At 43.5% G+C, this 23,712-nt stretch overlaps 1 protein-coding gene across 2 annotated transcripts in view; it reads right to left on the reverse strand.

The window, feature by feature from the left end:
• Positions 1-273: 273 nt before the first annotated feature.
• The window catches only part of OSBPL5 (oxysterol binding protein like 5), a 130,419-nt gene continuing 106,980 nt past the window's right edge, over positions 274-23,712 (reverse strand). For both annotated transcript variants that reach the window (XM_083588402.1, XM_083588403.1), the window contains exons 9-22: positions 20,823-21,039; positions 18,147-18,331; positions 16,736-16,817; positions 14,393-14,491; positions 14,151-14,247; positions 13,514-13,612; positions 11,160-11,257; positions 10,162-10,251; positions 8,007-8,143; positions 7,309-7,494; positions 6,377-6,515; positions 4,572-4,689; positions 3,183-3,285; positions 274-1,921 (exon numbers count right to left, since the gene is read on the reverse strand). In XM_083588402.1, the coding sequence (XP_083444528.1) occupies positions 1,786-1,921; positions 3,183-3,285; positions 4,572-4,689; positions 6,377-6,515; positions 7,309-7,494; positions 8,007-8,143; positions 10,162-10,251; positions 11,160-11,257; positions 13,514-13,612; positions 14,151-14,247; positions 14,393-14,491; positions 16,736-16,817; positions 18,147-18,331; positions 20,823-21,039 (1,786 nt within the window). In that variant the 3' untranslated portion in view covers positions 274-1,785. The remainder of the gene's footprint in view (positions 1,922-3,182; positions 3,286-4,571; positions 4,690-6,376; positions 6,516-7,308; positions 7,495-8,006; positions 8,144-10,161; positions 10,252-11,159; positions 11,258-13,513; positions 13,613-14,150; positions 14,248-14,392; positions 14,492-16,735; positions 16,818-18,146; positions 18,332-20,822; positions 21,040-23,712) is intronic.

A 23,712-nucleotide genomic window follows, 5' to 3' on the forward strand; every position in this document is an offset into this window, starting at 1 on the left:
AAGTCAATTGCTTTTCAAATGTATATGGAACAGAGAAACAGCCACTTACAAAAATTGCTGGTAAATTTCCCAAATAAAAATAAGCTGTAATTACAACTTAAATTTTAGTGCATAATGTGACGCCACCATCTCTTAACGGAGATCATATGCATTATATCCTACAGTATACACCTACTTGTTCTGAAAACTCCCACCTTAATACACAAGTGATGTGAGCAGCAGAACATGTACAAAAGTCCCCAGAACAATAATGATCCAGCCACAAAGAGGTGATAAGTGAAAGTTGTGTAATTTATTTAAATGTATCAAGCACAAACAAGTTTTCCCCTAACGGGGAACATCACAAGGAATGTAGTTAAAAATCTGGAAACATTTACATTGAAAGTTAGCCCAGACTGGCACCACCACTAAATATTTTAAGGCTGTATATATATATTTATATATATAACATCTTTATATATATATATATATAGCAGTACTTACCACTTGGAACTATTTCAGGCCAGAAAAAAAGGCTTAGTACTGGCTGCAAGTCTACATAAAATATTGCAAATCTTTTAAAAATGGTGTAAAAATAGGAAGACTATCAACAGATTTGGAGGATGCAGTGGCAAACCCTTACTATTCCTGACGACCTTTAACCTTTAAATGTACCTAAGAGCAAACAATATACGCAGGGTGCCTTCTCACAATCACAGGATCAGTCCTATACAGGAAAGGAGGTCTCTCTATGATACTCAGAAACAGTTGTCCCTTGATGTAAAGCACAAGGAAGATGAGCCAACTGTTGCAAGTGATCACTTCAGAAAACTGCAGGAGCAATTGCTTGCACCTGCTCACATAACTACCCTGTATTCATCAATGGACAAAATGTCTCCCGCATCACAAAATAAGCCCAGTGAACCCCAGAACTGTAGTGAATTTGTGACATATGAAATTACCTATATACAGAAGTGCTTCTACACCCATCTTCTTCCACCCATCATGGAATAATGGTACATTTCGGAGGCATTCCTTTATACAATGCTTGTGTGTGTGTGTATATGTTTTAATCAATGTAAAAACATATATATATATATATTAAATCAAATCAAATCATAAACAGGCATGTCTGACTCTCTGGGGCCTCATTGGTTGTGGCCTCATATTTCTTAGAAGGGCAGGATTTAAGAAATTGTGTATATTTACAATCTTGGTGGGATGGAGTGGGATGTGCTGTTTGTAGGGATTTGGCATGTGAGAGCACTGATTAGAAGACCCAAGGAGAAGCTGTGCTATCGATAACCCAAGTTGGTTCAATTTTCACATGGGTGCCTAACGTTCCCTTCCATATGGGAAATTTATCAAAAGGCATCTTGATGGATGGCAAAACGCCCTTCCCCCACCCACAGAAGAGCTATAAAACAAGACACTAGGAATCGTTTTATAAAACCAAGTAGATGTGTAGAAGTGTTAAAGGGGGCACCAAATACTGGCTGGTAAATCTTAGTTGTCTCAGAAAATGACAAAACATAGAAAACAAAATTGCACAATTAAAGCTACATTTGGCTTTAGCGTTAAGGCCCATACAGGTAAAGAGGTCCTTGTAGATGTACATGTAAAAAGGCAATGACATTAATCTGAAGAACAAAACTCTGCAGGCTCCCTGGTTAACCTTGTTCTCGCTTCCTCTTGCCCCCGACTGCGTAGGTATTAAAGTGCTTGGTGCCTCAGTGGGCTCCTTGCAATTAAGTCTCCCCATTCCTGCAGCTGGTCACTTGTTATTGCTGCCAAATGCAGTGCTTTCTATTTGAACACATAATTAATGAAGAGCTGACATGTTAGAAAGATGCACAGAAGAAACCAACAGCGAGAGTCCAGGAAGAGGTTTTCCGACGAGGCCCTCCTGTAGAGCGACTTTTTGTTCAGAGCAGTGAGGTTTCTGAAAGAAAGAACAACAGCCGCCAATCCATCGTTACTCAAAACCAGACACTGCATTTGCGCTCACAGATCAGACAGTGCCAAAACTCAGGATCAAGTTAAAATTCAGTGCCTGACATGCCTGGTAAATATTCTGGCCCCACATATTTCTTCTTGATAAACCTGTGAAGGGAAACGGAGGATTTGCCTCCTGCAGCCCAAAACCTTAGGCTTCAAAAAGCAAGAAAGTACTGCAGGCCTGAAATTTAGGACTAGCATAAACATCTTGCCTAATTTAGAAAGAGAAATCATGGAAAGTTTTATTGTTGATTTAGATGTCAAATATTAATTCTTTATTTGAGGTATTAAAGAGCACTGGCATCTGTTTACTGTACTGACCAAAGGTTGTTGACTTAACCTTGTCAGCTTGACGCGTACTCAGACATATTCCATGGTTGTGTCTTTAACTCTCCTACCTGGGTACGAACTGGGGAGTGGTTCAGACAAACCCCCCTTGACAAAATTATATGTAAAGAAAATACTGCAGCTGTTCTTTCCTACTGGCAGCCGACTGTTAGGAAATGCTGCACCTGCAGGTCTCCTTACACTTGCACCAGAAAACTGATCGCAATGAAATACAATAAGGTTTATTTACTCATTTCCTTTTTAAAAATATTTTTTTGTGGCTACGTGGAGCGGGGAGAGCTTTGCAAGAACTGAACTGCTAAATCATGCTTGAACTTCACGCAGGAGTGGAAACCCTTTGGAAGTTAAGAGAAGAAGAAATGCCTTCTTGTCAGTGGGCAGCTGCAATTTAAGCCAAGATTTGAATTTGAAAAGTTCTTTTATGCAACATCGTTGGCGCTGTTTCCTTTTATCTTTTTAAAAGCAGAAGAGACTTAAGATTAGTTTTCAGCTTACCCTCCCCCCCAACCTCAGAAGAGAAAGATCAGTCCTGAGCATCTGCCTCACCAAAAGATAGAAATAAGACACTTTTTAAAATGTGGATATATGCAATGTCTTCAGGTTTGTGATAGAAAACAGCAGGATTTGAAGGAAGCCAATCCTTGTCTAGTTTATTGGCTGTACCTTCCACATGGGTCAAAGGTCATTATTGTCATGTTTGTGTTCATGCTTGGTAGTATTCACATTTGGCCCAGGCACCTGGCCCAAGGTAACCTTTCTCCTCTCTATCCCAAATTCCATGTAATAATGAGACCTTAACACTGTGGTGGTTATTTGAAGATCAATGTATTTTTTAAAAAAGAAAATAAATTCCATACCTGTGTATCTCCTGTTGGGCTCTCTGGAGGGATAAGACAGCAGTGTGAATTTCTTTCAAAGGGTCGGTTTCTTTCCCACACTGAGCACCCGGACTTTCGAAGCCTGTGGTGAAAAGATGACAGCTGGATTTCACATGTGTTTGGAAAACGGGGGCATCTCCTCCCCCCCCCCATGTTCTGAAGTTGTCTTTCCTCCTTCCAGGGAGAATCACCCCTAACATACATGGGGGAAAGGTAATTTTGAAGCTGTAGTTCATCAGTTTGACTTGCTTCTGGATTCATTAAGCTAATATGCTAATACTGCAGACTTTACAGATCTGTGAAAAAAAAATCCTCTTACACTTTCAGGGTAGAATCCAGTGACTTCCGCTCAGGCAACAGGATTTTCCTTCACTCTACTCCCACACTGCACCTCTTAAATCTGCTCTAGAGGGTTAGCAGGTGAAAGAGAAGTTCTGTTGCACAAATGGAAGTCATTCCACTCATGTAATGGCTTTGTTGGACCCAGCCATGTGCCTTTCCCATGAAGGCAATGCATGTATCTGCAAAAACCTGGCAAAACTAGTACATGAATCAGCTCTGAAAAAGAGATTCAGGAAGAATGCACATTTTGAGTATTGCTGGGTAGAAATTGGTTTTTACATGTGCAATTGTTTTTAATTGCTTGTATATATGGAATTGTTTTTACACATGGAACAGTTTTAATTATTTCTTTGGTGTAAAATCACTTTAACATATTTAATGGAAGGAAATTCATAAATAGAATAAAATAAAATGGAAGTCCTGTGTGAATGAAGAAAACTAAAATGAACCCAAACTTTGGCAACACAAAGTGCAAGCAGAAAGTAAGGGATGCTAAAAAAGATTTTTAGGACCACATTGCTAAAAGCATGAAGACCAACAACAAGAAGTTTTTTAAATATATTAGTAGCAGGAAACCATCTAGGGAATCGGTATATCCTTGGATGAGAAGGGAGTCGAAGGCATGATAAAGGAGGATAAGGAGAAAGTGAATCAATTCTTTCTATCTGTCTTCACTGCAGAAGACACATGGCAGATCACAGTGCCTGAACTAACTTTTGCAAGAAGGGAGTTTGAGGAAGATAGTGGTGATGAGACATGAAGTTCTAGGCCTGGTAGACAAACTAAAAACTGGTAAATTGTCGGGTCCAGATGGCACCCACCTGAGCGTTCTCAAATAATTCAAATATTAAATTGCTGGTCTTCTAATAAAAATATGTAACTTGTCCCTAAGATCAGTCTCTATATCTGAGCGTTTTCCATCACTGTGCAAAAGGGTTATGTTATCAAGGGATGACAATAGGACTTAACACAGGATATGGATGGAGAGAGTGAGCACACAGTATCAGAACCCTGCAAGATACTTACTGTCATCATCTGAAAGTTCCTGTACAGACTCCGGTGTTGAACAGCTACTTTCAGTGTTCTGACTGTTGCTGGACGGTTGATCGCTGGCTTTACGCCGTCTACAATCATTTGCAGACCTCTGAAGAGTACAAACAAAAAATCCCATTATTCTTATTCCTGTTCTGACTACCATTATTTATGAGATATACCAATTTAACTGCCTAGCAAAAATAGACTTCTGAAGTGAAAGGATGCAATTTATAGAATCCATCATCTCAAGGGTTTAATCTTAGGCTGAAATCCTCAGCCCTCTTATCCCTAAGTAATCATACTGGTTTCTGTGGAATAAAAGGAGGATGATCTGAAATAAATTTTCTCAGGTTCAAGGCTCCTAAAGCTCCCCTCCCCATAACACTACAGTTCAGGGGGGGAGGGTTTTAAAACCTAAACTAGAGCATTGCAAATGGTAGCTGCAACAAAATGTTACAATATAATCTCATCTTCTAATAAGGGTAAAGGTAAAGGGACCCCTGACCATTAGGTCCAGTCATGACCAACTCTGGGGTTGCGGCGCTCATCTCGCTTTATTGGCCAAGGGAGCCGGCGTACAGCTTCCAGGTCATGTGACCAGCATGACTAAGCTGCTTCTGGCGAACCAGAGGAGCGCATGGAAACGCCGTTTACCTTCCCGCCGGAGCGGTACCTATTTATCTACTTGCACTTTGACGTGCTTTCAAACTGCTAGGTTGGCAGGAGTAGGGACGGGAGCTCACCCCATCACGGGGATTTGAACCGCCGACCTTCTGATCGGCAAGTCCTAGGCTCTGTGGTTTAACCCACAGCACCACCCGCGTCCCACCCGCGTCTAATAAGGGTACTCCTCTTCAAAGCGCCAGGCAGCCAGTTGTGCCTCCCCCATAATACTCCATTCCCAACCTTCCCCTCTTTTCCAACAGACAATAAACATTTCATGGCTACTGAGCATGTTCACTCCACAATGAGTTCTTAATTATTTTTAGCCACTTAAATTTGTGTGTGTGTGTTTCTTGGTGTATTGGTGTCGATACTGCCGTCTTGTTTCTACATTTTTTGTTTCTTTTTGTTGGCACTCACCACCTGCGTTTGCTATTAAAAGGAACTGGGAATAAAAGTGAAAGGGCATTGCTTCCCTCATTGTTTCTTCCCCCTCTCCACAAGTCCTTGCAACTTATAATCATAAGCTTCAATGTACAACCTAGGATATTCATATGGGTCAGAGCAGAAAGCACAGTCCTCATCCTTTTGTGCCTCACAAAGTAGAGGTGTGTGTCTATCATTTCCAGTTTCACCCCATCACACAGATAAAGAACTGAGGGCTATAAAATGCCTAAGGCCAGTCAAGTAGTTTATTTGGAATTTGAATCCAGGTCTCAAAAGCCCAGTCCCCTATTCAGTGACCTGCTGGATGGCTAAGGCATCTCACATCCCATTTATACATTTAGTTTAATGCCCACCAACTCTGATGATAATTCTAAATGCACTAGTGAAATTGCAAAATGTTTCTTTTTTAATTTGTGCCAAAAATTCCACCAGGACAAGCCACACAAAATATTTGCTGATCAAAATCCAGCAAAGCAGATAGTGGTTGTAGTTTTTAAGCAAATCACTGGACCTGTGTATTCCTAAGTGGGATCACTTTGTCCCAAATCTGACTCAGGGTTTGCTCAGCGTAAAGTGACACTGGGATAGCAAGATGTTATTCAGTTCACCAGGATTCTGGAGATGGAGAGTACATCTGCTCAAGCATCACTGAAAATGTGGACTTTCTTGGGGAGATGGCCAGTTACCTTGTGCCGTGCAACTTGGTTGCTGTTGCACATGTTTTTGTGAGTTGACATTCGATTGGATAAGTGCCTCTGCATGGTTTGAAGTATGCCATCCTTCTCGTACTGGGCAATGTCATTCAAAGGGTCCCAGGGCCGCAAACTTTGAAAATGAAGAAGAAATTTATAAGAAAGAAAAGCTACTGTTTACTAGTAGCAATACACACCAAATGTACAAGAACACTTTCAACATTACATAGAGCAGATATGCACATTCAATTTCTTCCTATTTTGCCCCACCAAAATGCTTCAGCTGTAACACAGAAGGACTGTGTGGCCAAAAACAACAACAAAAGTAGTCACTGTAAACCTGGTGGGACGGGGGAGCCTGTGACCCTCCAACATTGTACAGTCTTTATTTTTACCTTCCCAACAACCCTGGAAGGCAGGCCACATGGCCATATTTTCCATACGGCTAAAAGACAATTGCTTTAGTGACTGCATGGAAAAAAATAGAAATTGGTGATCAGTTTCTCAGAGTCACTGGAACAGGCTGGAGCTTCTCTGAGGCCTGGAGCATGAGTCTTCTTAGAATAAAGTTATAAACTCAAACAGAAAAAACAGCCAGTGCTTAGCGGAGGCCCTCAACCAACTTAGCCCTCCAAGGCCTGGGACAAATGAACCCAACTGCCTGCCCCCCCCTCTGCATAGCCCTGGGTGCAGATATAAGATTTATCATACCACAGAATCACAGAATTCTAGAGTTTGAAGAGTCCTATAGTCCAACCCCTTGCAATGTAGGAATTGCAGCTAAAGCATCCCTGGCAGATGGCCACCCAACCAAACAAGCTTGCTCCACCAGTGTGGCACAGATGTGCTCTAAGTCCACCTGTTACAATGTGTGTACCTGGACACAGACCCCTTTTAGCCACCACACTCCACTCAAGAGCACTCACTCTTCATATTTGTAGTGCCATTCGTTCGTGGCAGGATCATGCCAGAAGAGCAGAGGCTTCCACTCTGTCCCATTGTCCTTCCGCTCCCGCGCTGCATTCCTCTGCTCCTCTTCCAACACAAACTTTTCTTGTGTTGCCTTGTTCTGGTCTCCTTTGCTGATTGCACTGGTTACGTGCTGCCAGAGCCTGAGAAAGAAACAAGGAATCAAGTATAAATGTCTGTAGTAAGGCCAGGGCAGTCATGGAGTTCAGGGGCTCCAGGCATGTTTTTAATATAGTGGTACCTCGCAAGACGAATGCCTCGGAAGACGAAAAACTCGCAAGACGAAAGAGTTTTTCGTTTTTTGAGTTGCTTCGCAAGACGAATTTCCCTATGGGCTTGCTTCGCAAGACGAAAACATCTTGCAAGTTTGTTTCCTTTTTCTTAAAACCGCTTGAAGAGGTGCAGTTGCGACTTGACCATGCTTCGCAAGACGAAAAATTCGCAAGACGAAAAAACTCGCAGAACGAATTAATTTCGTCTTGCGAGGCACCATTGTACAGCAGAGGTGGGTGCTCACAGCAGTCCATTGTTAAATTTAAATAAGATTCCAGCTGTGCTGTGGGGGGAGGGGATACACTGTGTGTGAGAGAGAGCGCGCGAGAGAGCAAGCGCATGTTGCCTATATTTCTCTCTCGGAACAATATGCCTGCATTACCTCTCAGATTCAAACTCTGTTTGCTCTTCAAATAGCACAATGTGACGCTTCAGTCTCTGCTTTCGGACCTCACTGGTTGGATTCCAGAAAATATCTGTGCTGCCATTTTTCAGGTCATTTATATAAACCTCTCCATCCTGAAAAAAGAAGAAGAATTTAGTGCTGGCTTAAAGTAGTCAGCAGAGGTGTTCAACACAGGTTTAGCAATATCTAAGTGAAAGGAAAGGAAGCCATCGGTACTCTTCTGATACATCATTCTTCCCTTCATCCTTTCCTTCCCCTCACTTTGCTATCTTCTCCATGCAGGAACGCTAGATTGTAAGCTCTTTGGGGCAAGAATCTAGCTTCTGTGCTTGTTCTGCAAAGACTCATACACCTCAGGAATCATGTAGTCAATTTGTTTCGTTTATAGGTAATTCACATCTTACATAAGGCATAGTGTCTGGGGTTTACACAAAAACACTTAAAGCCAGGACCTCTGGAACCAGGTCCCCTGCAGGGCAGAGGGCTGCTTGTCTGGCTTTGGGAAGGAGGTGGGAGGGCTCCAGCAGGGTCCTAGAGTCCTCCCTCCTCCGTCCCAAAGCCTAGTAAGCATTTCCCTTGCCCGAAATTGCAGCTTTGCACAGGTGAGGAAATAAATAAATGGAAAGTGGGTTTCTTCTGCTCTCCATTTATTTATTTATTCACATCCTCCGCATGCAAAGCTGTGATCACGTAAGTGGAATAAGTGTGAGATGTGAGTTACCTCTACTAATGGCATTTATATAGCAAATGTTACAATTAATAAAATCATAGCAGGCTTCCCTATAAGGCTAGGACTGGGGACACCCAGGTTTTTTCACCCTGGGACATGTCTAGATTCTCTGTGGCCTATGAGCTGCTTCTTCTTTTTCTTCCTCTGCTTGTGCCTTGAGTTGTTTAAAACTGAGCCCTCACCTCTTCATTACCTGACCTCCCCCCTGTCCTTGTCATGAGAGAAAACCTCAACAGAACCAGCCGCAAACCACCCAGAGAAGCAGGAAACACACCAGTGCAGAAAGGGCAGGCTGCAGTTGTTAGCATGACATTCCTGGTCCCCTGTCCGTTAATGATCCAAACGCCACCAGCATTTCATCTTTGTCCTCTGTTAGTTTATTCTGAAAATTAACCACTAATTCAACTCCGCTGCTTTGAGGCTGAATAGGTGATGGGCTTTGGTTTCTGCAACTGCCCCCAGAGGATGAACCAGAAGGATAATTTACACAGCTTGGTACAGGGAATTTATTTATGACATGTGTAGCAAGATAATACAATATGACATGTTCCGAAGCTAATGATTCCTGATGCTAGTCTGCTATCAAAGCCAGGTCCTGGATGTGAATGTTTTCATAGTTATACCCCAAGTCATGGAGATTTGCTTCAAATGTTATTCTCCAACACCATCATCATCCGTAGTTAAATATCACCACAGCAATTAAAAAGATAAAGTTAAGGGTGTCTGAGTAAACTGGTGTGTCTTCAGTTGTCAGTTGAAGCCCCTCATGGTTAGTCCCATCTGATCCCAATGGGAGAACATTAATCAGCATTATTACTGGCATCACAAAAGAGAAGGCTCTCCTACACATACACACGACTTCTGTAGGTCACAGAACTGTCAGCCAGGCTTCATGTGCAGGCTGCAGCAATCTGGGTAGCTAACAGAGTGCCCTCTGGAGGCTGTTTGGACTACAGCTCCCATAATCCCTAACCTCTGTCCTTGCTGGCATCTAGAAAGCAACACATTGCCTCCCCCTAATTAAGAGGAAATGTGGGTAGCTGCCTTCTGAATCTACCCTACCAGCCAAGTGTCCAGTGTCGCTCCAGATGCCTTCCAGTTTGGTAGAACTTTATTTACTAGCCTCGCCGGCTTTGACTCATGCTCTGTTTGCTAGATTGAAATCAAGGTAAGCTATCAGAATTGGAGCCTTTCGAGGCAACCTGTACAGCAAGATTTATGTCTGAGCAAATAAAACTGTCTGTTGCATCTGTTTCACCCCAGAGCTGCTTGCTTCAAAATCAAGCTCTGTTTCAAAGTAGTTTGGAAATGTAACCCTATTCCCAGCTGGCCCTCGTCCTCTCCTGCACTCCACACAGACATTTTTTAAAACTGTCAGCAAAGAAGATTACGATTTCTTACCCAGTGTCCATCGAGACTCGCCAGCACTTCTTCTCCTGATTTAATCTTCCCCGAGATTTGATTAATGCTTGTGCTGCCACCAAAGAATGGCTTTGGGAAGAGAGAGGAAGAAAAATACAATTCAGCCCACGGGGGTGGGGGGGAAGCTGGAGGCCAGCCAAGAACACAGAGATCCGCCAGGATCCAAGGCTCAAGCTGAACTTGTCTGGATTTCTGGAACTGCCCGTGAAAGAGCAGTTCATAAAATTATTGTTATGTGCCCAGATGTGGGTCAAATGGGCACGTATGTCACCTGGCTGCATGGTGGAAGTGCTCAACTGGCCTCATGGCCAAGCCATCAGATAACATTATTTAGTGCACAGTCAGAAAAGTTCAGTTTACACACTATGCTTACGTGCACCAATGTGGGGCAACTGCTACTTAGAGATGGGCACTTGATGACAGTGTCAGCAACTTTTGAACTATTGAGCCTTAAAGAAACTTGGAGCACTATTAGGATGCTGTTGCCCCTTAGGACTGTCTCAGATTTTATTCACAGCTTCCCCATCTCCCCTTTACATACGTTCTGCATGATCTTTTATTTCTTTAGCCAATTGTTTTAAAAACAATTTTTGAAAATCGGCTTCCTACTCTCCTTATAAGATATGTCCAAGATGTTGCTGCTTATGTTCTTGATTAGTTAACATTCCCCAGTATTTACCAATACTATAATCCATTGGCTGCCCCTTTAGATCCCTGCACACAGCAAAAAAATCAAGTGAACCTTAATATATATTTATGTCCAATAACAGCAAGTGTGGTTATTACTCCATCCTCACTTTAACATTAACTTAATTATTAATAAGTGCATGATCATTGTACAGAATCTGGGATGACTTGCAAGCCTAGCCCTGTCACTTGAAATTGCAGAATGAGGAAGGAAACCTGCAAAAGCGGGGAGGGAAATGTGGAACTGGCGGGCTGGAGTCAAGTTCAAAATGCAAGACAAAGATGGTCACCTTTAATTTGAATTCCAGTTCTGCCCGATGATTGCTTTTCTCACAGTCAATGGTAACTTTCCCCCCAAGCTCCATTGTCATGGTACCATATAGAATCCCTAGAAACAGAGAAGAAACAAAACTGTTAACAGGATATCAGGGGCACAGAGACCATATAAGTTGCTCAAACCTGTCGTTCACATTGACTGAGGTCTGTATAAAAGAATCCTCTTTTTTTCCTTACAAAAAAATGGTTATATAACATTAACCTGAAACAGCCTCACCTTGTTGTGTTAATCAGCACACTCCATAAAAAACAGAAAAAGGGTAAAATTTGAAATGCAGAGAACAACATGGAATACAACCCATGACAATCACAGCTGACTACTGGATAGGTGGGTGGATACAGGTCAGCTGAAACTGCCCTGCCCAATCCTGGCTCTGACCAGGGCTCTCCTTGTTACGAAAAAGGAGCAATGCTGAAGAGTGCTCCAGATGGCTGGAAAGCCAAACAGGATGTTGATGTTTTGGGACTGTACCGTGGGAACAAGGGACAGTCTATTCTGTGCACTGAGCACCGGATATTAGCTCAGAGTGTCACATGACCCTGTACTGGAAGTACATGGGAGGAGTTATTCTCTCTCTGCTGTTGATGTAAAGAGAGTGCAGACACGTTTTCTCTGTACTGCTGGGAAGACAGGAATAAAGGCATGTAAATACATTTCTGTCTGTCTCTCTCCCCTCCCTGGGGATGGAAGGGGAGGAGTGGTGTGTTCTTCTCACGTTGAGAAGGATCGCCGATAGAGATCTCGCCTTGTCTTGCCGGGAGTCGCTGATGGGGGAGATCAACAAGGAACTCAAGCCGGGGCACCTGGAGAGTGGCCAATTCCTCTGACTAAGGCTTGAATTCCGACACTCCTTGCACCCAAACCAGGGTCCCATTTTAGCCCCTGTTGCCTCCATACCACTGGAAAAAATTGACGAGGGAGGAGCACAGCATGGCTCTCATTCGAGTTGGACGAAGAGGCAAGGGATCTCCATGATAATTTTTTTTTCAGATTTATTTTGCATCTCAAGCAAGTGGAAGTAAGAGCTTGGATCCTGAGCCCCTGCAACATATTCATTTAATAAGATTCTTGAGTGGAAGTCAAGGACTTTAAGGTGGAATCCACCAACACTAATAAGAAGAGCCTGGATCAGGCTGAAAGCCCTTCTGGTTCAGAAGCCTGTTCTCACAGGGGCCAACTAGATGCCTATGGGAAACCCACAAGCAGGATCTGAGCACCACAGTACTCTCCCCTCCTGCTGCTTCCAGAAACTGGTATTCACAAGCAGACTGCCTCTAGCAGTGGAGGTAGAACACAGCTCTCATGGCTAGTAGCTTTTGATAGCGTCCTCCATGAATTTGCCTAGTTATGCTTTTAAATTCACCCAAGTTGCTGAACATCAGCACTATTCCTCCTCCTGCTCCCCGGTGGGTGCCAGAGTCAGCCTGAGAGTAACAGGAGACCAAATGCAGAATCCAGGGAGTTATTTCCAAAGCTGTGCTGATGCTTGTGGCTACACAACTGGGCAGCAGCAGCAGCAACACCTGACTCAGCAGGAGCAAGGAGGGCACAAGTAAATCCCCCCCCCAAAAAATAATCTGCGTAAACAAGCATTGGATTGGGCTCTGCAACTTAAGTTAAACTTTGCAAGAGTTGACTTCATCTGAAATGAACTGAAGATTAGCATTTGCAAGCAGAGCAAGTCTGAAGTTCACACAATGCCAGAGAAAAATAGCTCTGCTGGTTTGCCTTCGGTGTAAAAATGCATTAGAATGGGCTGTGCAGCTTAAGATAAACGGTGCTTATCTTCATCTGATCACTGTAACCAGATCTTTGCATTGCAGATTTATGACCTTCCATTAAAATCCCTCATCTGTATTCACTTTCATCACCTATGAGATGCAGCAGCTAGCTCAGTCTCTGTTTCCAGTTGGTGGGCTCCTCTGAGTTGCTGAGGACTTCTTCTTCCTCTCTCCCTGTGTCCCCACCACTCCAATATGCTCCAGAGTGTCCTCCCCTCAAACCCTCTGGAGCAGATTATGATGGTGCATAGAGGGCTGCAGGAGAAAGGGGAGGGAAGTTCCACAGTGCAAAAAGAAATCTGTTGTGCAAGTGGTGTGGCAGCCTTGGATGCATCCTGTTTGTCTTTCTTTAAAAAAGTTGATCCATAATCTTGCAGTGCCCGACCTGATGTTAAGGAGTTAAAGTTATAAATCCCTATGTTTGATGATATATGTCTCTTTTTTAAAAGGAAAGAAAAATAACCCCGTCTGGAAAGGGAAGGAGGCCCGCAATTCCCCCTCCTCCAGAGCCCCAACAACATCCCACCTTTGCAGTGTGCGTATGGCATAGTAATGATGTACTCCTCCCCGCTGCTTAGAAAGGTAAGTTTTGCTTGTCCATCCAGCAATGCTGAAAGTGAATTACCTGCAGATAAAAGAGTGCAGATGTATATGTCATGACTGCTCCTCTTACAAATACACAGCAGGACAAAGAGAAGCTAAAATGATTCAGTGGACCATCTTTTAAGAACTTCCTTGATAGTAAGTACAGAAAACAGAAATGCTTGCGCTGGCAAAACCTTCTCCTTAGCGCAATATTGAATACCACCTTCTAGTTCACATAACTAAAAACCCCAGACCCAGACTATCTGCTGTTAGGAAAGTGATGGGGAAATGTTTTGAAAAGTGTGGGGTGAACAAATGCTTAATGGAAAGATGTGTAAATAGCCCACAAGCAAATCAGGATGAATGCTCATTGTTTATAACCATGCTGTAAACAAATTAGAATTAATGCTCAATATAGACAAGACATACTTCAACCTCTGTGTAAACTTTGTGCAAGCAAAGCAGGAGAAATGCTGAATAAACTGGTTGTCTAGAGGAGCTCAAAGATGGTATGAGAAAAGTGACTGTGGGGTAAACTCTTTCCTACTATAAATAGCTGTTTGACTCTGATGTCTTACCATAAAACTTAGATTTGGCTAGAATGCTGCCATTTATACAGAAACCATCCTTCCTGTTACTGACATGAAAGGCTGATACAGGAGGATGATGAGAAACCTGTAATGGAAGGGAAGACAAAATTACATCTGTATTGTAATTACACAATTACACACAATATGTACATATTGGCTTCAGTTTAGATGGTGCTACATAGACCAAAATGTTCAGTTTTAATCTGCTGCATGTAATTGCTCAGATTTACCTGTTCGGCTATGTAAAATGTGTGACTGTTTGTCTGTGGATGAAACCAACAGCAACGAAAGGTCTCTCCCAAAATGGGATTGTATGGCTTTTTTATTCCCTGGAAGAGAGGCATTAAACAGAATACATTATTATAGAACACTGTCCCAATCTGTGGGTTAGAATTTAATGTTCATATACATATACATATTTGTTTTCAAACATAAACAATACAACAATAGGTTTTATATTAGTTGAGATTAACTCCCTCTAAGAAAAGTGGGATATGACTTCGTCATGACAAACTTTTCATGCTGATATCAGTGAGACCCAAGTTCAACTAACTTCGTCTGGATCCAATCCTGTGTAATAGGTTTCTGAGTGAAGAGTTGATGCAGATGGAGATATGAATCCACATCACAACATCTACTCAAGCTCCACTTGAACTGGCTGGTTTTTCTTGCAAATCTCCACCTAGGGCTAGCGCACATTTGGGCTTTTTTCACTGCACTGTGCCAAAGAGGAAGAATTATAGGCAGGAGTATAGAAAGCTTTCGAGGCTGCATGCCAAACCATTGCCATTTTTGCCCAAATAATCAATAGAGTAATTCCTGCATTACATGGAGTTAGACTAGATGACTCTTTGAGTCCCTTCCAGCTCCACAATTCTATGATTCTATGAAATAGTTGAGTACCCACTCCCTGTGTCGATATTGGGAAATGTTTGCAATAATTAAGTCTTGTGCTATCAACTCCCTGCATTTCCAGGGAAATTTCCTTCCCTTGGGGAAACACCTCATACTGCTAAAGTACCTTGCTTTGCTCAATTAAGATAACATGACACTTGGCAGGCAAGTCCTCTATCTTCTTTTGTTTCCCCTGCAATTACACTGAGGGCGGCTCAAATATATTTCATTACTGGTAAATTATACCAGTGATGATACCATCGCTGGACAATGACCAAGTCTGAGAACTATGTGCCAATTTTTGAGACTTCAGTGAAGTCAAATTAAGCTCAGCTCTTAATCAGTTTTGAAATTTTCTTAATTCCTATTTTGTCTTTTGTTTTGGATTTTTTAAAAAAAGAAAAAAGAAGAAAAAAAAGAAAAAGAGAAAGTCATAATTTCTAAAGCTCATCTAATTACAAAACCAACCACAACCATGGAACTATCAGCTGGGCTACCAAACTGTTTAGAGATGGAAACATTCAGCTGGCGACAAGAAAAGCAGGGATATTTCCTAAAAGAAAAACACTAGAAACAAAATGAAGTGTCTTAGAATGAGAACTGAGGAGCAATAGCTGCTGGATTTGAAATTGGTTCTCAAACTTCATGGACAATTGCTATTTACTTCCAGGAGAAATTACTAAGAAATAAAGAATTGAGAACTGGAGTTCCTATTTGAGCAACACAGAAAAAGTAGTTTTAAGTTGAGACAAAATCTGCAGATGGAACAGGAAGCAGAAATACCTCATGCTTCCTGCCTCCCCCCCTCACCAACCTCACAAAGCACCATTATGCAATACAGTACCTCAAGAAACACCTCTCTCCATATGAACCTACCGGACCCTGAGATCATCTTCTGAAGCTCTCCCTGTGTGCCTCCTCCACAAGAGGTCTGGAGAGCGGCAACACAAGAACAGGCCTTTTCTACAGTGGCTCCCCATTTGTGGAGTGCTCCCCAGGGAGGTTTGTCTGGCGCCTCCTTTGTACACCTTTAGGCACCAGATGAAAATGTTCTTCTTCAACCAGGCCTTGGGCTGATTAACATCTTATACCCCTTTTAAATGTGTTTGTGGGAAGGAGTGGGGTGTCGGTTTGTGTGTGTGTTTTTTGTTCTTGTTTTTATCATGTATTTTGTGCTTTCAGTTGAATTTTTATGTTGTGAACCGCCAAGATCTGTGGATGCAGGGTGGTATACAAATTTAATTAACTAATTAATAAAATGTCCCGATGCTCAAAGCCTGAGCCTGTGAGTTCTCTTAAGTAAGCTGGGAAGGTTTTTGGTGGGAGAAGCTTACTTTTTCATTAAAAAAAAAAAAAAATCTGCTCTATCTCGAGAAGGATTGTAAGAGAAGTCCCCTATATTTAAAGAGTGATATCCAACAATAGTTATACTCAGGGTAACTTAAGTTCATTGATTTCAATATTTGTACCCTGACTATTACTAATGTTGGATATCACCCAATAACTATTTAACCAACATTAGTCATTCTGTTTATCCTTGACCACAAAATATTCTGGAAAAATTGTGGGCTTGCAATGCTAGCTTTTAGCTGGGAGAATTATGTATCTAGTTTATCCTGAACCCAATATAAATAGGGGTTCTATAGCATACTTGGAGTATGAGTTAAGCATAATCTTACCTTTGGCTTCTTATAAAAGCCCGATAGGTACCATCTCAATACTTGCTTGATTCGACAATATGGGTCTTCTTCAAGAGCAGCTCTATAGGAGAAGAGTAATTAGCTGATCTGTTTGCCCTAGGTGGTTTTACAGACACATGAAATCACATCAGATACAAATAGAACCAACAGCAGCACAATGTGGAAACCCTTCACTATCCCTTTCAAGCCTCCCTTGCTAACTTAACTTGTACTTATACTAAGAAGCTTAAATTGAATGGAACTGTCCAAATACTTCATCTAAGAGTCTTCACCTGATCTTAAATCTTACCCTGGCTGGGTAGCTTAGCTCATGGCTACTGTATAATTTCACATGATTATGGGTATTTAGTTATTGCACTTATATGCCAACTTTCCCCCCAACTTTTCCCCCAAAGAGGTTTAAATTTTTGAAATACTAGAACAAATCAATGACATAAAATGTAAAAGTAAAATGTAAGAGTGGTGCTTTACATGAGCTACTCCATTAAAAATGCAGGGCTATGGAGAAATCTACAGTCACATAAGCCACTTGAGACAACCAGACAGCCTATAGCACCACAGTCCTAACACTGTAGCCACTTATGGAGAAAATTAAGTGTCAGTTCTCCTCCATTCATCTGAATAAAAATTGTGGAGACAGTGAGACTGACAAAACTCAGTGATATTTAACTGTAGATTCCATAGCAAGTGTTCTGAAATGTTTTACCCACCTGACTCTTAAAATCAACACCAAAAGCTAGCTGGAAATCTGAAAAGAGCATTTAAGTTTATCCCACCCCTTGCAAACCAGCTCATGAAGACTGCACATTAAAATATCGTAATTTAGATCCTGCCTCACTTTATAGGAGGGGTGAAAGGTTTCCTACTGCACAAGATCCTATGTATGTTTACTGAAAAGTAAGATCCACTGTATTTAGTGGAAAGTATTCTCAGAAAAGTGCACAGAGGAGAGCAGTCCTAGTCTGCCAAACCTAAAGGCCTGCATAATAATGCCCCTAATTATACCTCCAAAAGCATCTAGCTGCTTAAAAAATGCTCCAGGATTCATCTTCCCTATATGCTTGCTCTCCTTTTTCCACAAACCTTAACCTATCAATAGGTTGGGTATGCAGTTATTGCCAATTACACACTGGCAAGGCTGAGTGCAGCAGAAAGCATATCAGTACACCTCTCATTTTTCTTCTTCTTTGCTTTCCTCACAGCTCCCATAAACTGTTGATGTCTAAAGGTCACCGAAATGGATTCCTGTCCTGATTTACGGCACCAGCCGATTAACTCCGAGAGCCCTTTCAAGCACACAAACATCCCAGCTGCAGCCAGACTAATACTCCTGGCACATGGGTGCACATCTGCGCACTGCATCATCAGAAAGCCGGCAGGCGCTGCTTACTGGGAAAGTAGGTCGGCGTGGTAGTAATAATCGGAAAGCTTGTTGAGGAAGGAGCGCGGCTCCAAGATGAAGGTGGGCAGAACGACGCGGGACAAGTCCATGCCAGGCCTCAGCTGCTTCAGGATGATCCACATCAAGCTCTTGTTTTCATCGGACACAGTTTCTGTTTGAGAGCATTCGCCCGTCTAAAGAGAAGAGGGTGGGGAAAAACCCTTCAGCTTGCTGATGCTCCATTTTGTTGTTTCAATATTTGTAATCTCCACTTTCATAAAGTATATATCAAGGCAGCATACAGCATATAAAATATAATTTAAAAAATGATCTATAAATGTCCATAAAACAATTAAAAACATCAGCAGATACTGGTTGGTTAGAAAGAGAAATTCATATTGTGAAGGCATGTCTAAACAGTAGATCAAGTCAGGAAGTTCCTATTTGTGCCATGTGTCTACTTCCTGTTTAGTTGCACTCTGTGATCTTGTTCACACATGAAACACTAAGCCAGACCATAGCTCAGGATGAATGAGCAAACATGCTGGCTGCCAGAGAGGACATGCTCCTCCTCCTCTGCTCATTCTGTTGCTACGCTGAGCTAAGCAGGTTTGGCTTAGCATGTCGTCCCAACCAGGGCTTGTGGTTTATCTCTCCTAGCCAGACTAGGAGTTGTGAAGCATAGGATGAACTTTGGTTACAGCTCATGGTTTGTTTGAAGAGAGCTAAACCACAAGCCTAGGTCTGGAGTACAGGTTAACCCTGACTCAGCACAGCTGTGGAAGAACAACTGGAGGAGAAGCAAAGAAGCCATGACCTCATCTCTGGGAGCTTGCATGCTCATGCTAAGCCATGGTTTGACATAGTGCCATGTGTGAACCAGGTCATCGTTGTGTGCAATTCAACAAGGCTAAGCACATCCAGAGAGAATTAATGCCGATTCAAACCCCTTTAACAGGCTGATTTATGCACCTCCTGGAGCAACCTCAGCATTTTCCTCTCAACAACGTGGCAGAAATAATGTTTTATTGACGTTGAGGCCCAACATCTAAACTTTTAATGGCAAAGAAAACTGTAAGAAGCTAATCTAGCACTTGGACGTTGCTTTTAAGCTGCTTTTAACTAATACTGTAAGGTGGTTGTGGGAAAGGCACTTGCTAACCAAGCTCCGCCTCAACATTCTCCATAATTCTCCCTGTAAAAAAAATGGAATAGTTTGGGTCTGTGAGAGAAGCAGGCTGTGCAAAGGAAGAACCCACCAATCAAGCTTCTGGGGAATCAGATCACTTCACAAAGAGTTGGCTTGTGCCATTAACAAGGTGACTTGAGGTGAATCAGGGAATCCCTAAGCTCTGAAGTCATTACAGGCCTTGGATATTCCAAAAACTTAGCTGCACAACCTACCCACCCTGCTTTATTTTCTGAGAAACAAAACCCAAGGTGACTGAGACTACAGATACAAGGCGAAACTTGTGGCTGCTGCATTTCCCTAGCTTGGGCATCTTTTATGCTCCAGTATTGGCCTGCAGAGCACAGCTCCCTAGAGCAAACCCACAATGGGAACTTAGCACCATGCCACTTGCCGCAGAGCGGAGTTTGATAAAAAGAAAGCCTGTGAGTGGAGCAACGAACCTTTTTCCTCTCTATCGATTTCTATTAGTTACAATCTCTCTTGCGCCCCAGACAAACAACATCCCTAAGCTTGATCCACCTTAGATAATGGAAACTGTTAGACGAAAAGCTATTGCAGTGGTGCTATAAGCTATTATGTGTATTGATCTGTCAGTGCTTTCATCAGATGTATTTGCCAACTTTGCAGGGGCATATATCTTGGCCTCACACATATATATCACAAAGGATTGAAAAGCAAGTTCTCCCAACAACAGGAATAAAGAAAAAAATTACATTTTTAACTGTTTACAGAGGGATACCCTATGTTAGTGTGCCTCCAGACTTTTAGAATTTTGCAGGTGGAATTCAGTTGCATACCAGAGCTTTAGGTTTGTGCCTCTGATGTGGTTTAAAGAGCTCTGCTGCCCTAGCACAATAAATAAAAAAATAAATCAGATTTTTTGTGGTTTGGAAAGTGACAGGGAAAGGCATTGAAAAGAGTGGGATGAACAAAGGTCTTACAAGGGAGTAAGCATCACTGAATACAATGGCACAATGGCAAACACTATAATGATACAATCCAAGTTCTCCTTTTTCATATTCCATTTAAGTTCCACGGCTGACTCTAGATTTCCCACAACAAAAAAAGTAACAAATCATATAAGGTTAACAAAGTTTCCTCTAATCGGGCATGAGCATGTGCCCTGAGGTTATTAAACTGGGTGAGAAAAAATGTTGTGGTTCTACTAGTAAGCCATTTAATGTAAGTCCATTGGCCTATTACAGCTCACAAGCAGCTCATTTTGTTCATGATATGAAGGAAAAACCAACACATTTTACACTTCTCATTGGACTAAGGCATGTTAACTTGTCCTGGAAAACAGATTATTGGAGGGGCAATTGCCCTCCTGCTGTCTCTGGCAAATGACTTTGTCAGTGCGACTCAGCTCTTCACAACAGAATAAAAGAAATGGGATGAAGGAAAGACTCTTCTATCATAAGGCGAAAAATGCAGTGGAAGGATGGATAACAAACTGTGTGTGTGGGTAGATAGATAGACGTTAAAATGGTTACCTCTCCAAATTCTTCATAGTTCTGCTCCAAGTAGGTGGTCCCTTTCTTTTCCTGGGACGACTCCCCGTGGAGTTCGGACTGATCGCTCTCACTTTCGTTTGTCTTCCGGCTGTTCTCATGCATCTCGTTCTCAGACTCTTCTATATTGTCCCTTTCAGATTTGTCTGAGAAAGCATCGTTCTCTAGGTGGTGGTTCTCCAGAGCTGACTCATTAAAGCTGAAAGACACAGATGGTTACAATTCCTTAGGGTAATCTGTCTGTAGCATGAAAATGGTAGTTTTTTCTCAACCCAGAAACGTTCTTGCTCCTCCTTAACAAGCAACTCTCAATCTTGATTGATTCTAGATCCTGCTGTCCGCAAGGGTAGGTATGCTTACTTAACATGCATTTGCAAATCCTTGACTTAAGTCATCCACCCCTTTTTCCTCCATGCACATGCCCCAGGTGAATGAAGAAGGAAGTGGTGATTACAATTTTGGTATACACCCACCCAGAATGCGGTTGGGCAGGTGTGGCTACACTCCCCATTGCCAGGACCCCCTTCATCTGTTTTCAAATGGAAAACTTGCATGGTAACACAAAGCCAATCTGCTAGCAGCTTTTATTTTGGGAATGAAATCAGTTTCTCAAGAAGCACTTTCCAGAGGCAAACACTACACAATGGATCTAGATCGTGTGTGGACTACATCAAAAAACCAAGTCCTCTGTCTCCACTGATTCTAGAAGAAGATGTTGTGTGTACGTAGCCTGAGTTTCAAGGTGCTGGAAGTCTTGTAAGATATGGTTGCTCACCAGATCCAAGGATCATAAGCAATGTAGTGTGGCTCTGCAGTGCCATTTGGAGTCTCTCAAGAAATGTTTCACATAATTGGAAGCCCCAGAGCCCAACAACAGTTCAGAGCAGGAAAGGAATGCAGGAAGCTGGTAGGGCATCCCTCACAGATCCCCACCCAGCCTCTGCTTAAACACCCCAAGGAAAGAAGAATTGGCTGAGGGTACTTTAGATTTTGGTTATTATTAGGACTGTTACCTGATAAAAGAAAATTTAGTCAATTTATCCTACAAGTGTGAATTAGTCAATCCAAGGGCACCGACTTGCCCCCCCCCACTGCAGGTGGGCATCAAATGACGTGTCACATTACACATCACATGACGCATTCCGCCCCCACCTAGCGCACAAGCACTTGCACACTGGGCTAGGACACACGGGCATCCTGCCGCTGTGATGCCAGCACTCGTGCACTGGGTGGAAAATGGGGAGCATGGAGCTGGGCTCCATGCTCGGCCTCCTCCTCCTTGCGTGACATCAGTGGGGAGAAGGTGGTGGGGCAGGGCCACAGGATTTGGGGGGAGCACAGCCCCCTCCTTGAAAAATTTGGGGGGGCTGAAGACCCCTCATCACTTGGCACGCAGAAAGACTTTTGCCAGTTCTCACAATTATTTTCAAGGCATTGTTCCACTGTATTCATTGTTAAAGCCAGTCCTACAAATGAAAAACAACCAGAGATTAATTATGATCAGTGGCGTAGCGTGGGGGGTGCCAGGGGTGCCGGCCGCACCGGGCGCAACATCTGGGGGGGGCGCGAGTCCAGAGGGAAGGGACAAGTTCCTTCCTCCGCCGGGCTCCCCGCCGCCGCCGCCAGCCTTGCGCCCTAGCGCGCCCCCCCCCCCGCCGCCGCCGCTGCGGCTGCGCTCCACTCACTGCTCGCAGGAGGAGCAGCCGCTGCAGCAGCGCCGACGCCGCCACCGACGCCTGGCCGGGCACCGGCAGCCTCCGCACCCCGATGCCGACGCCGGCGCCATCCCCTCGGCCCAGCCACAGGCGGCGGCTGCTTCTGCCGACTGGGAGGGAGGAGAGCTCCGAGGGGCCTCGACGCGCCCTGCCCTCCCCAAAACCCTCCGAGAGGAAGCCGGCGGGCGGGCGAGGGTCTCCCGTCGGAAGGGGGCGCCGCTGGCTCCGGCTCTCAGCGCAAGTCTCAGCCGCGGGGGAGGGGGGGCGAGGACGGAGCTCGGCTGGAAGCCCCCGGACCCGGCCGGGAGGAGGAGAGGCGCTCGCCAAGCCCGGATCTGGAGCGCCTCGGAGCGCGGGCTCCACCTACAGCCCAAGGAGACGAGGGGGCGGGGAGGCGCCCGAGGGGAGGGGGCTTCGGCTGCCTCGGCCCGCGGGGGCTCCGCAAATAATAAATTTAATAAATTCCTGCTGAGCCTTTGGGGGGGTCTTTGGCTCCTTCGCTCGCCCCCAGCCCCAGTGGCGTAGCGTGGGGGGTGCAGGGGGGGCCGGCCGCACCGGCCGCAACATCTGGGGGGGGCGCGCTCGCACTCGAGTGCTAAAATCCACGGGTTAAGGGGCGCAAATTACTTGCCTTGCCCCGGGTGCTGACAACCCACGCTACGCCACTGATTATGATTGAAAATGTGTGGCTGGCATGAAAGACTCTCCAAAAACCATGAGAAGCTTTACTGAGAGGCTTTACAGTTGCATGTTAATCAAACAGAGTGATTTCAGGCTTTGCGCCAAGCCACATCTCTACCATCTTTCAATAATATGCCCACTTGCATTAGCAAAATTAGCCTTCCGTTCAGTTTTATCTCAGAAGAGAACTGTCATGAATAAGGCTTAGAATCAACCAAATCTGAAATAAAGGCATACAGCAACATATTGCAACTCCACTTTAAAAGTCAAGTGAAGAGACCTCTATGTCAGTATCTCATACTTTGTAGCATGGTAGTTCATTTATGTGTTTTGCTCAAGGATCATATATTTGATTTACTGCTTTGAGCTCATGCAACTAAAGTTTTTTAAAAAATGCCTACAGTCCAACTTTTTCATAGATAATTATTATGGTCTCTTTCTATTATGAAAAATGCCCCCTATCCCCAATCTGAAGG

Source organism: Podarcis filfolensis, assembly GCF_964270895.1.
Source record: "Podarcis filfolensis genome assembly, chromosome: 1".
Taxonomy (NCBI): domain Eukaryota; kingdom Metazoa; phylum Chordata; class Lepidosauria; order Squamata; family Lacertidae; genus Podarcis; species Podarcis filfolensis.